We start from the raw sequence: 12,910 nt of genomic DNA, 5'->3' as shown, positions 1-12,910 counted from the left end.
TTTCCTTTTCTCCTGAGAAAATTCCCCTGGTGCTGATTCTGACATCCTTCCCTTCAAAGTGCTGGACTTCCCCGATCCTCCCAGTACCACATTCCACCCTCTCTCTGCTCCAATTCATCAGTCCCTCTCTTGCTCCCAGCTTTCTATTTTCCCTCTCATTGGCCAACAGACACAGTCTTTTCCCCCTTCTTCTTAAGCTCCGTCACCCCACTGACAGCAGCTTGCCGGAGTCCACTGTGCTGGGCCAGTCTTTCAGATTTTCTCCAGCTGTAGCCCATCTTCTTGGTGTACCCTTCCTCTCTAAGAGCTTCTGTTCAGGTTTCTGTAGCTCTGGGTGTTTTAGCCCCACTTCCAGCCCTCCTCCTTTTTCACCCAGGCTTGGGACAGTGCGTGGCAGATTTTCTTTTCCCACTTTACAAAGAACATCAAATGCTGGTCTCCTCCTCCATCACACCAAATGCCAAACTTCATCACCCGCCCACTCCTGCACTGACGTAACCTGGCCTCCACAGCTTGGCCTCAGGAAAGAAAAAAAAACCTCAGGCAAAATTTTCAACAAAGAACCAATGATCAAAATAGTCATCTAGTGTGATCTTCAGGAGGGTATTATCAAACTCTGTTCTTTGTAAGGGGATGTTAGGATGGAAAGTGTGGGCAAATGGACAGGTTTTAGGAAAAGAAAAAGAGCTCGAGAGGCAGAAAACCTTAGGGATGGAATATCTGAGCTTAGACTACTGAAAGTGGGTGGGAGTTGCCAACTCTGACAAGTGGCTGTACTGCTATACGGTGGAGTGATTAAAGCTGGCAATTAAGATCCTCCATTTTATAATGCTTCTGGGTATTCAACAAGTCTATTGTTGTATTTGTGCCTGCATTTAGTTAGGGATTGAACTCATGACTGTTATAACGCAGACATTTCTTATATTTGGATAGGATTCAAAAATCAGTCCTTGATTACAACATATTCACAGCATTTATAGATACACTGTACAATATATGGAATATAGAACTAATTTCAGGCTAGGCATCCAAATGCGATTTAGTCAGAATATACTAATAATATACCATGCTGTTGACACTACATGACCAGTTCTGCATTGGCAAGCAGCCTTTATTTGATCTCTTTGACCAAATCAATTCAAATCAAAAATTGAATTCAAGTTTAGTTATCAATCAACCATACATGAATACAATTGAACGAAACAGGGTTCCTTGTGACTAAGATGCAGAACATACACAGGACTCTCAAAATAGTGAGGAAAAAAAAGCAATCACACAAAATAAAAATACATATATCGTCCAAGACCCTGACAAATCCCGCAAATTAATCGTACAGGTTCCTGGCAGGGTGCGGCCACTGCAATCCTGCCTGTCGTGTCACCGATCAAACACTGGAGGGCAGCACCGACAGGAGAGGCCAGGCATCCTGCGACACTATTTCCAGCGTCTCTCCTGGACTGCAGCAGGCAAACCTGCTGCTTGAGGCCAGGTCCTCGCTACAACTGAGATAAAACAGCTTTTTGGAAAGGCAACACGAGTGAATCTGCAGATGCTGCAAATAAATAAAAACCACAAAATGCTGGCAGAACTCAGCAGGCCAGACAGCATCTACGGAAGGAGGTAATAACGACGTTTCGGCCCGAAACTTCTTCTCTACCTCCTCCCGTAGATGCTGTCTGGCCTGCTGAGTTCTGCCAGCATTTTGTGTTTTTTATTTTTTTTGGAAAGGGTTTTTTCTAAAACAAAGTAATCTTTATTCATAATTTAAAAAATTATTTACAAGAAGAAACCATCCAATGCCTTTTGATTCTTTAGGCTCCTAGTCACTGCTTTCCATGCTGTTCTTTTACATTCATACACATCAATAGCACCGCTGCCCACTCTGAGGTGGTATATTATCTACGAGGATAATTGAGAGGCTTCCCCCACCCAGCTTCTGTAGGAGACGAATCCTACCCTGTGGACTTTCCCCACTAAGCCTTTGCAGTGGCTGCACCAAGCTTTGGTCTGCCCCTCAGCACGTACTCCTGCAGCCTGGAACGTGCCGGTCAGTGGTATTCCTCCAGGGACATCTCGACATGCTGGAAGACCAACAAGTTGAGGCAGAGCAAAGGGCATCTTTCACTGAAAGGATTTTGTTCTGCTTCTGGTTTTCTGTCATCCTGTAACCCTCCAGAGGTCACTGGTTTCCACAAAGCCCCCTTCTACCTTCAGCAGTGTCACTGTATCAGACTATTTGGCTTAGAATAGCTGAAGAGATGCCTAACTTAAATATGTCCACATTGCAACAAGCTCATTAGATTGCAATCATTCTATTTGTTTTGTAAACTCAGCTTCCACAATTCTAATTCTCAAATTTAAATTGCTTTTGAACTAATTTTGTAATTAAATTAAATTGTCAAACTTTTCACAAGAGCTGGAATGCATTCAAGATGATGAATACTGTTCATACTGAATATAAACTGATTTCTTTGTTACAAATAAAAAATACTGATTTCTTCAGAATGGATGAAATTTATATAAACTGAATGATGAATGTTCAAATGTTCAAAAAGCCCATAAGAAAAAATTCATTACTACTCATTCAGATCACTTGCGAAGGCCACTTTAAAGAGAATGTTGACAGGAAAAACACTATTATATTTCTCCGGCTTCAAAGACAACAATGTGAAACTGAGATCCACACTCAGGAAGCATTTGTGTCTCTTAATCCCTTAGTCACAGTTTTCAGCACTGAAGCCTTTTACTTAGTTAACAGCTCCAGTGAGCTTAAAGAATAGATTGTTGGTTACTTTTAGCATTTTACTTTCCTAATAATTAAATACACATTCTAGAAGATGATGCCCAAAGGTATTTTCTCTTCTGCAGTTTATTCAAAGAAATATCTGCTGTGGTCTGCGAATGGAAAGGATGCAACCCCTTGACCTCGAAAAACAAGTTGCACCCAAATGCTCACACGTTGCAGCTGCAGGCAGACAAATAATAGGCCTCCATTCTAACAGCGTTTCTGATTAGCCCATGGTTCAAAAGATAGAACCCAACAAGGGGAAAAAACAAGGGACGATTTTGTGACAATCTGCTAGCCCAGTGTTTTTTATTGTGTAATGAAACAATGAAAGTATGTAAAGTGCCATAAAGATTCGAGTCCATTTGAAAAAAAATCGGTGAGCCTGAGCTCTTCAATACCTTGTTATTTGTATTTGCGAGTCAGGTTTATTTATGGTAGTCATTTTTACTTTTATTTTGGTATGAGTGATTATCTCAATCTCGCCATGTAATACACATTTCTCCTGATTTGAATTGGTTGAGATTATTCACCATACTTAGATCATTTTTGTAGCAACCTCATTTGTTAAAAATACTGTGATGTGACTATGACAACGTGTTTCCCAGAGCAATTGATTTTAAAAAAATGTAAATTCAATTTCAAACTCAGATATTTGAGTAATTGATATAAGAACCAAATCTAAGGTGCATCTCAAACACTGTATGCAGCTAAAATAAAAAGATAATGTGATGGCAAATCACAGCAGGAGTATCAATATCTATAACAAGAGATCATAGTGAGGCTTCATCCAATGATGTTTTACCGACATTCACTCAAATACAGTATAATAAAAACAACTATTGTTCAAATACTTGTAAGTAAATCAGAATAAATTGTTTTGTGTTGTATATGAATAAATGTTTTCTGAACACTCTTCAATAATTTTAATGCTCATCTTCTTGACAGAAAATGCCTATTCATCACCAGCTAAAAGCGTGGGAGATCCTGGCATCACTCCACTCAGCCCTTCAATGTCTCCGGTAAGATAATGTGTTTCTTCTCTACAAATTTCTTGCATTCTTTTTGATGAATTATTACTATTTGAGATATCTATCAGAGCAGAATTAATAGCTAGTGAGATTGTAAGTAACATTGCCGATATCAGAGGATTTACTTCATGATATCTTAACATGACATAATGATTTAGATTTTTTTCCCAAGTTTACATTTGGTTGGAATCTTTTATTTAATCTTTATTTCCATATTTAATCAATTCATTGCTTTCCATGACTTCAGCAGTCTAAAGCCCAAGCTTCAAAAATTCCTGCCTAAACCTTTGTATCTCCTACTTCCAAACATCCATTAAAATCTGATTTTTTTTTTGATAATTTGCAGGCTGAGTCAGGGGTGAGGAAAGCAAATGCAATGTTAGCAATCATTTTGAGATGGCAAGAACATGAGGCTTTATAAGGCACTGGTGAGACATCAATTGGAGAGTTGTGAGCAGTATTGTGCCCCTTATTTAAGAAAGGATGTGCTGACATTGAAGAAGTTCACGAGAACGATTCCAGGAATGAAAGGTTTATCATATGTAAAGCAGTTGATGGCTCTGGACCTTTACCTACTGGAACTGAGAAGAGCGATGGGGGATCTCATTAAAACCTATTGAATGTTAAAAGGCTGGATAGAGTGGATGTGGAAAGGATGTTTCCTATAGTTGGGGAGTCTAGAACTAGAGGGCACAGCTTAAGAATAGAGGAATTTCCATTTAGAATGGAGTTGAGGAGGAATTTCTTTAGCCAGAGGATAGTGAATCATTGGGTGCATTTAAGGTGGAGTCTGATAGGTTCTTTATTAGTCAGGACATGAAAGGTTATGGGGAGCAAGCAGGAGGTTAGGGTTGAGAGGGAACTGGATCGACCATGATGAAATGGCAGAGCAGATTCGATGGGACAAATGGCCTAATTCTGCTCTTATGTCTTATGGACATTTTAGGGCCAGACACTTCATCAAACCTGGAAAGGAAGGAGGAAGAAACTGGGATAGGAAAATGGGGGAAGGGAACAAATACAATGTGGAAGATGATAAGTGAAGCCAGGTGGGTGAGTGGGGAAAGGAGATGAAGTGAGAAGCTGGGAGGTGATGGGTGGAAAAGTTAAAGGTCTGAGGAAGAAGGAATCTAATGGGTGAAGACAGTGGATCATAGTAGAAAGAGAATGAGGAGGAGCACCAAAGCGAGGTGATAGACTGTGAGGAAGAGGGGCAAGAGGGGAACCAAAATGGGGAATGGAAAAAGAGAAAAGAGGGAGGGGGAGAAATTCCTGGAAGTTAAAGTAATCGATGTTCATGCCATCAGGTTGGAGGTAACCCACACAGAATATGAGGTGTTGCTTCTCATTGATGAGGTGGTCTCATGGCAGTAGAGAATATTGTTATATGTTTGAACATAAAATGGTACAAACTCTTTACCCCATCACGTAACTAGTGTCTATGTGGTGTCCATGGTTTTGATACAAGGGTGTCTTTCTTTGAGTCACCTTGGTAATGAGGGAATTAATTGGAAAGCAAGAAGAAAGACAGACGAAATTCTGTACTTCCATGAAATAAACTTCCTGAGATGTCAAATGGTGCCAAATGTATTTCTTTCCCCCCACAATCACAAGGCATATCAAAACATTTTCTTCTTCCTCTATTCCCCACTTTTGCATTTCACCTCTTCTCATTTCCAGGGTCCCCCCACTTCCCTTTCCTCTTTGGCTCTTTCTCTTCTCCTATCAGATTCCTTCTTCTCCAGCCAGTTATCTTTTCCATACACCTGGCTTCACCTATCACCTTCCAGCATGTCCTCCTTCCTATTCCTCCATCTCTTTATTCTGGCATCTTCCCCCTTCGCTTTCAGTCCTGAAGAAGGGTCTCGGCCTGAAACGTCACCTGTTTATTCATTTCAGGCTGGTAACAGGCCCTCAGGCCCATCAATCCTGCATAGCCCAATTACGGTCAAATAAACCTACTTATTATTGTCATACGTACCAAGATACTGTGAAAAGCTTGTCTTGCTTACCATTCATACAGATGAATTCAACAGTGTAATGATGTAATACAAGAAAAAGAATGAAAGATTTCAGAATAAAGCGTTACAGTTACAAATAAGATGCAGTACAGGTAGACAAGCTTCAAGATCTTAACAAGGGAGATTGTAAGGTCAAGAGTCCATCTTATCACAGTGGGGACCATTAAATAGCCTTGTAACAGCAAGATAGGAGCTGTCCTTGACTATGGTGGCTTGTGTTCTCAGGTTTTTATACCATCCATATGATGGGAGGTACAAATGAGAGAATGTCCAAGGTGGGTGTGGTCTTTGATTATGTTAGCTGTTTTACTGAAAAAGTGAGAAGTGTAGGCAGAGTTCATAAAGTGGAGGCTGGTGCACATGTGATTGCAGTTGTGGGCATAACAATTGCCATACCACACTACAAAACATCCAGATAAGATACATTCAATGTTGCAGCGATAAAAATTAGTCAGGGTCAATGGAAACTTATCACATTTCTTTAGCCTCCTGCAGAAGTAGAGGCAGGCACTGGTAAGTTTTGTTGGCCATGGCACCTATGCAGTTGGTCCATGACAGACTGTTGGTGATGTTCAGACCTAACAATCTGAATCTTTCAATCTCTTGACCTCAGTACTATTGATGTAAACAGAAGCATGTGCTCTACCCCATCCTGAAGTGAATAATGAACTCTTTTTGTTTTGCTGACATTGAGAGAAAGGCTGTTGCCATGACACTGTAAACCCAGGCTCTCCACCTCCTTCCTGTACTCTGACTCGTGCACTACAGTCATGTCAGGTCCAAATCTAAATAGAGCAGAATCGGGCCACTTGCACATGTTTATAAAGGGAGTCAGGTAGGAGTGAGGTTGAAGCAGCAGTTTTGTGGGGCACTCATTATGTGCTGTGTTGTATGACAAGGGTGATTGACCGTGATCATCCTCGGCAAATTTTTCTACAGAAGTGGTTTGGCATTGCCTTTTTCTGAGGTGCCCACCTGCATTTAAACACACATAGAATGAACCATTCTGAGAATCCTTTAGTGTATCAAACTAATTCAAGGACACCGGTCAGAACTCTCATTGCAGAGGACATTACGTTACCATTTACCTTTGTTCCGTTGCTTTACAGACATTTTGACCTGTCCTCAAGACTAGCGTTTGACACTTAACAATTCAAGGAAAGATAGATTTTAATGCCAGAATGGGTTTCATAATCCATAAAGTGAACAGTGTTACCATTTTGACAGTAATTATAATGAAGCAAATCTTTTTTAGTATAATTCTACCAGCAAGCAATGATAACAAAGATGAAGATAGCATGAGTTAAAAATGATCTCAAAGATATTTCTTCTTACAGAAAGAGTCGGAACAAGCTGAGTCCGTGCACCACTCATATGTTGTGGTGGTGGCTATTGATTTTGGCACAACTTCCAGTGGATATGCTTACAGCTTCGCCAGGGACCCCGAGTGCATTCACATCATGAGGTAAGAGCTGCAGTGCAGAGGCACTGCTGATATTCAGCTGCTTTCTTCTCTGACATAGTCCCAGACAGGGGAGGATAATAGAAGCCTTCCAGGAGTACCAGGGAATTCACTCATTTAAATGTTTAATGCGAGAAATGGTGTTGAAAACAGAAACACTTCTTAGGTAATTAAAATAAATGCAGCTGGGCGTCTGTTCGACACAGGAAAAGAAAATAGTTTTGAAAGACATGTTTTCTTACACCATCTAAAATCTAGGAAGTTTAAACTGCTGAGTGCCATTGATGTCTTTACACTGAACACCCTGCTTTCCAGAATTTCCAAGTTCAAAGTACAAAGTATACACATATGACCATATACAAGTCTGAAATTCATTTTCATGCAGGCATTGGCAATAAATATAAGAAACACAATAGAATCAGGGCAGGGCAGACAGCAACCAATGTGCAAAAAAAAAACGAGCTGTGCAACTATGAAAAGAAAGAGAAAAAGCAATATAATTACAATAATAAATAAGTAATAAGTATTCAGAACATAAGATGAAGAATCCTTGAAAGTGAATCCATTGGTTTTGGGAACAGTTCAGTGTTAGGGCAAGTGAAATTAGTTAAAGTTATCCCCTCGGGTTCAAGAGCCTGATGGTTGAGGGGTAATAACTGGATGTGGATAGAAGAATAAATTGAGAACTAAACAAGGAAAGCCAAAGTGTAAAGGCCATCATCACAAGTACTTTTAATTCCCCCTTCACCTTTCTGAAATTAATGCCGAAATACATGATTATTTCCATGTAACTCAAAACTGGAAGCCATGGTGCTCACTTTCTCACTTTGGTTTTTATAACTTCTTTCCTTGCACACTGCAATCTCTGATACCGAATAGATATTAATGAAAGAAAACTAAGAAAAAGATTTTGATGAGGTGTACCATCGAAGTATCTGATTCAAAGGTACATTTAATGTCAGAGAAATGCATATAATATACACAGTGAAATTATTTTTCTTCACAACTGTTCACAAAAGCAGAGGGGTGCCCCAAAGAATGAATGACAGTTAAATGTTAGAACCGCAAAGCCCTCTCAAGTTCCCCCCTTCCACGCGCAAGCAGCAGCAAAGCAACAATTCTCCCCCCCCCCCCACCAGCAATAAAAAAGCATCGGCACCCCCCACCGAGCACTCAAGTGTGCAACAAAGCATCAATAAAGACACAGACTTGCAGCACCTGAAAGTCTACCCAGTAACTCAACACACCACACCACAGGCTCTCTCGCTCCCTAATACAGGAAGAAGAGGTGTCCCTGTTTCACAGCCAGAAGGGAGACACACCAAGCAACTCGGTGATTTATGATGTTAAAAGCTTGTTGTGTCGCTTTTCCCGAGCTCTGTGCCCGAAGAACTCTAGTCTCTGGGCACACAGCCAGCTTGCTGCTTTCAATCTCCTGTGCAATCCCATGACACACCAGATTCCTGCCGAGGCACCAACCTCAAGTCCATCCAACTCCAGAACCACGAAACTCCGAAACCCTGAAGGCCAGCTAGTCTTCTAGGCCACCTCCTTGGTATATCGAATAGCGGCCAGTCATGAGACCCCGAGAGCGGGTCCCATTCCCGCAAAGAACCAGTCGGCATGCAACTCCAGGCCAGTGTCTTCAAAAGAACCCCAAAAAGGAAAAATAGAGATATTAAAGATAGAAGCTGTTTCCGTAGATGCAAGCAAAGGAATTGCCATTAAGCACCACCTCTGATAGAGTTTCACTTGAAAGAGAAAAGATTAAAGATTAGCTTTGTCACATCTACATCAAAACTTGAAACATCCAAGGAAGTAGGTCACTTACATCAAATTAATTCAGAGGATTGTGCTGGGGTCAGCCAGCAAGTGTTGCCAAGTTTCTGGTGCTAACATAGCTTGCCGACAACTCTAATGCCAACTGTACATCTTTGGAATGTGGGAGGAAACTGGAGAATATACAAACTCTTTACAGACAGCAGTGGGAATGAACCCTAATCGATGATCATTAGTGCGGTAAAGAGATTGTGCTAACCATTACGCTAGCATGCCACCTATTTGATGCATGATCTGACTAATAGGCATTTATACTAAGCCCATTTTCCTTTTGATGTAATTGCCTTGCACTGGACAAGGTTAGTGGAGCAGTGCTAACCTTGCACTGGACAAAGTTAGCAGATTTTCATAACCAAGGCACTTTATTGAACATGGTGCAGGAGTTCCCGCTGCTCCTACACAGTTCTCGTGACACCAGTCCTGATCTCCTGCAGACTGTGTAGAACTTGCATGTTGTCCACAGGTGCTCTAGTTTCCTTACATACAGGTGGGTTAATTGGTTACTGTACATTGTCCATAATGTAAGAGAGAGGAGATTGAAGGGGGCTAATTGATGGACATGTGGGAGGAAGAATTGGTTACAAAATATAGTTGAGAGGGGACAGTGCATGAGGCTGGGGAGGAGGTCAAATGTGGGCATTATTAAGAAAACAAAGTGGGCTTGTATGGAGCCCAGTGGTCGGAGGGAATTGGGTATGTTTGGAAAGATGGTCTAATGTTTGGGTGGAGATCAGGAGTAGGACTGGCACTGCAAGATAAATGGCAGAGTGAGTGGAATGGAATGAGGAGGAGATTGTAGACAGGGCTGGGAAATGGCCGGAATGCACTGAAGAGGGAATGGCGAGGTTGGAGATGACAGAGAGCAGAGAGGGAAATAGAAAGAGGCTGATGGGGAGATGTTTGGAGATGAGAACGATGGGGAATCTAGGGAATCAGGGGTGTGTCCATGGGATATTGTAGAATGAACCCTGGGGTTCATTGTGAGAGATGATTAATGAAATGGACAAAGTAGGTAACTGATTGGGAAACAATACAAGGAGCTCTGGAAGACACCTGAAGGGATTGAATAGCATGGGGGGGGGGGAGGTGGAAGTGGGTGGTTATGGTAACTGAGAATATTAAATATAAATGAGGAATGTGCCTTAAAGAAGAAACGCCAGTCGTGTAAGAGCCTTCACTGCCCGAATCTAGCAATGGCCCAGATACAGTTGGGTCCTTTAGAAGCTCAGGAAGTGGTTCTTTTGCAGTGGATTTCTGCATTGTCTGTAAATCTTGTGTATGCAGTAAAAATTTTCAATTCAAGACAGGAATATGATTTTATTATACATCCTGTATTAGATGGTGATGCAGCTGGTTAGGACACTCTCCTGTAAAATCTGGTTAAATTAAATGGCTCGGCCAGATCTTGGCCAAGCTATACTGGAGAGCCTATAGTTACAGAACAAGCTATAACAAAGTGACCCTTTGAATCTTGCATTTAGTCCAATTGTGGTGAGTGAATGTTGGATTTGTACCAGCAAAGAGGCAAATCTGACCTTCAGTTGTGTGTTCAGAATCTTCATGCCCTACTGCATTCACATGTTCACTGAATCCTGTAAGTACTCGATGCACTTGTTCAGAATTCAGGAAAAGATTGGACTGCAATAGGAAGTGTTTCATACTGTAGGTACTTAGTGGAGATTATTTTTGTCCTTGTTCCACTGCAGTTGTGACCTATTGAGAGGCTGATCTGCAATTATAATGAAAAAAAAACTAAATCAATTACTGAAGGTTCTCCCCAAAACCCCTGTAAAACTTCTGGCCAACTCCAGAATCCCATATAGCAAGATCAGAACTGCTCCTCTGTCAGTCCGGCTGAAAGTGGATGAAATTCAAGGAATTGATGCTCAAAACATTAGGTTAATGCCCCAAACCCTATGCAATAAACATAAAGATTTGTTCTCAACCATTATAAATAGCCTGCCCCAAATAAATTTTCTTTTCATTAAAGCATTTTCATTCTACATTTATAACATAAGTCTGTTCACTGCAGTACCATTCCCCTAAGAGCCGTAGATTTATAGCAGTCAGTTCCTCTCTGCACTTCTAAATGATGACATGTGTGAAGTAAAGCTTTGTTAATACGACAAGCCACATGAGAAGACTAGTTTGATTGTACAACTTTAGACCTAAATGTTAATTTGCTTATAGGTGTTAACTCAGACACCTGTCGTTCTAGCACCCAGACTCTGATTAAACACCATTTCATTATATGAGAGCTCCTTGAAACTAGCTGTGCCCCATTGGAAGGATTCTTTGTTTTCGGCCCGTCATTGTGAATTGAAAAATCCTCGTGGTGGAGATCCACAGGAGCAAAGGTGAACTGTCTTCAAAGAAGTACCTTCGCAGCACCCTCTCCACCACATCTTTCTCCAATAATAGCTGGTACAATTCCACATGTAGACAGATAGGTAATGTAAAGATGTTTACTCATGTATATGAAGGATGTAAGAAATAAAGTCAATTTAATTCAACACCATTCTTCTTCCAACCAAAAAGAACACCCAGAGGCAAGCAAGCACTCCTTTTCTCCAACTCAAAGTCAGGCAATATCCATAGAGCCATAAAGTTATAGAACACTACAGCAGTGAAACAGGCCCTTCAGCCCATCTAGTGTGTGCCAGCCTGGTCTTCTGTTTCATCCATCTACTTGTACCTGGACTATAGACTTCCATACCTCTCTCATCCATGTACCCATCTTAATGTTTGGTATGGAGTGTTGAGCACCTTTGTGTGGACTGCTGCCCTCTCCTCCTTCCACCCACTGATGGAAATGATTATTCATTCAAGTTTTTGTTTCAGGAGAATTGTGATGAAAATTTCTAGAGTAAATATTGATAGAATGTTGATAACATCTTTCATAAACACCTCTTGAAACTTCAAACAACAAATTATTAAAATAGCAGGGAGCACTCAAAATGCTCCATATTAACTGTTTTTCTTCCATCATGTGCTGTTATTCAAAGAGGACACCGACTCAACTACAAACCACCAAAGTACAATGGAGACTCATTAATATCAGTTGAGCGATGTGGAACTCAGTTTCTTAACAATTCATCGGGCAGACACTCTTAATATAAATTTTAGTTGGTAGATACTGACTTCAGGAGAACTCATGTCATTCACAGTGAAGAGTGTGACTCACTCGCTCACAGACAACCTCTCGTGATCCCAGAACACATCCTACACAGTCACGAGAGCTCACCAACCCCTCTACCTTCTGGGGAGGCTGTGGAGAGCTGGACTTTTGTAGATCCATACTCGGTTGTTCTACAGATATACAACAACATCCTAACAAACTGCATCAGTGCATGGGATAGACACTGCACTTCAGTGGAGAGGAAAACTCTATAATAGGTGGTCCTTTTACTTCACTGCACCAGCCTACCAGCTATCAAGGACATACTGTGCCTATTAAAAGTATTCACCCCCCCTTGGAAGTTTTCATGTTTTACACATTGAATCACAATGGATTTAATCTGGCTATTTTGATGCTGATCACAGAAAAGACCCATTCATGTCAAAGTGAAAACAAATTTTACAAATTGGTCTAAACTTATTACAATTATTAAACAAAATAATTGATTGCATAATTACTCAGCCCTTTCAAGTCAGTATTTCATAGATACACCTTTGGCAGCAATTACAGTGTTGAGTATATGTGGACAGGTCTCTATCAGCTTTGCACATCTGGACACTAATTTTTCCCCATTCTTCTTTCCAAAACTGCTCA

The 12,910-nt window shown here is 40.9% G+C and overlaps 1 protein-coding gene across 2 annotated transcripts in view; it reads left to right on the top strand.

The window, feature by feature from the left end:
• hspa12a (heat shock protein 12A) overlaps positions 1–12,910 on the top strand; it is a 115,428-nt gene that overhangs the window by 41,132 nt on the left and 61,386 nt on the right. For both annotated transcript variants that reach the window (XM_059947927.1, XM_059947925.1), the window contains exons 2-3: positions 3,734–3,807; positions 7,175–7,302. In XM_059947927.1, coding sequence (XP_059803910.1) covers positions 3,734–3,807; positions 7,175–7,302 — 202 coding nt within the window. The remainder of the gene's footprint in view (positions 1–3,733; positions 3,808–7,174; positions 7,303–12,910) is intronic.

Source organism: Hypanus sabinus, chromosome 22 (genome assembly GCF_030144855.1).
Source record: "Hypanus sabinus isolate sHypSab1 chromosome 22, sHypSab1.hap1, whole genome shotgun sequence".
NCBI classification, from domain to species: Eukaryota; Metazoa; Chordata; class Chondrichthyes; order Myliobatiformes; family Dasyatidae; genus Hypanus; species Hypanus sabinus.
Note: the sequence above shows the minus strand (reverse complement) of the source record. Positions and strands in the feature narration are given on the sequence as shown.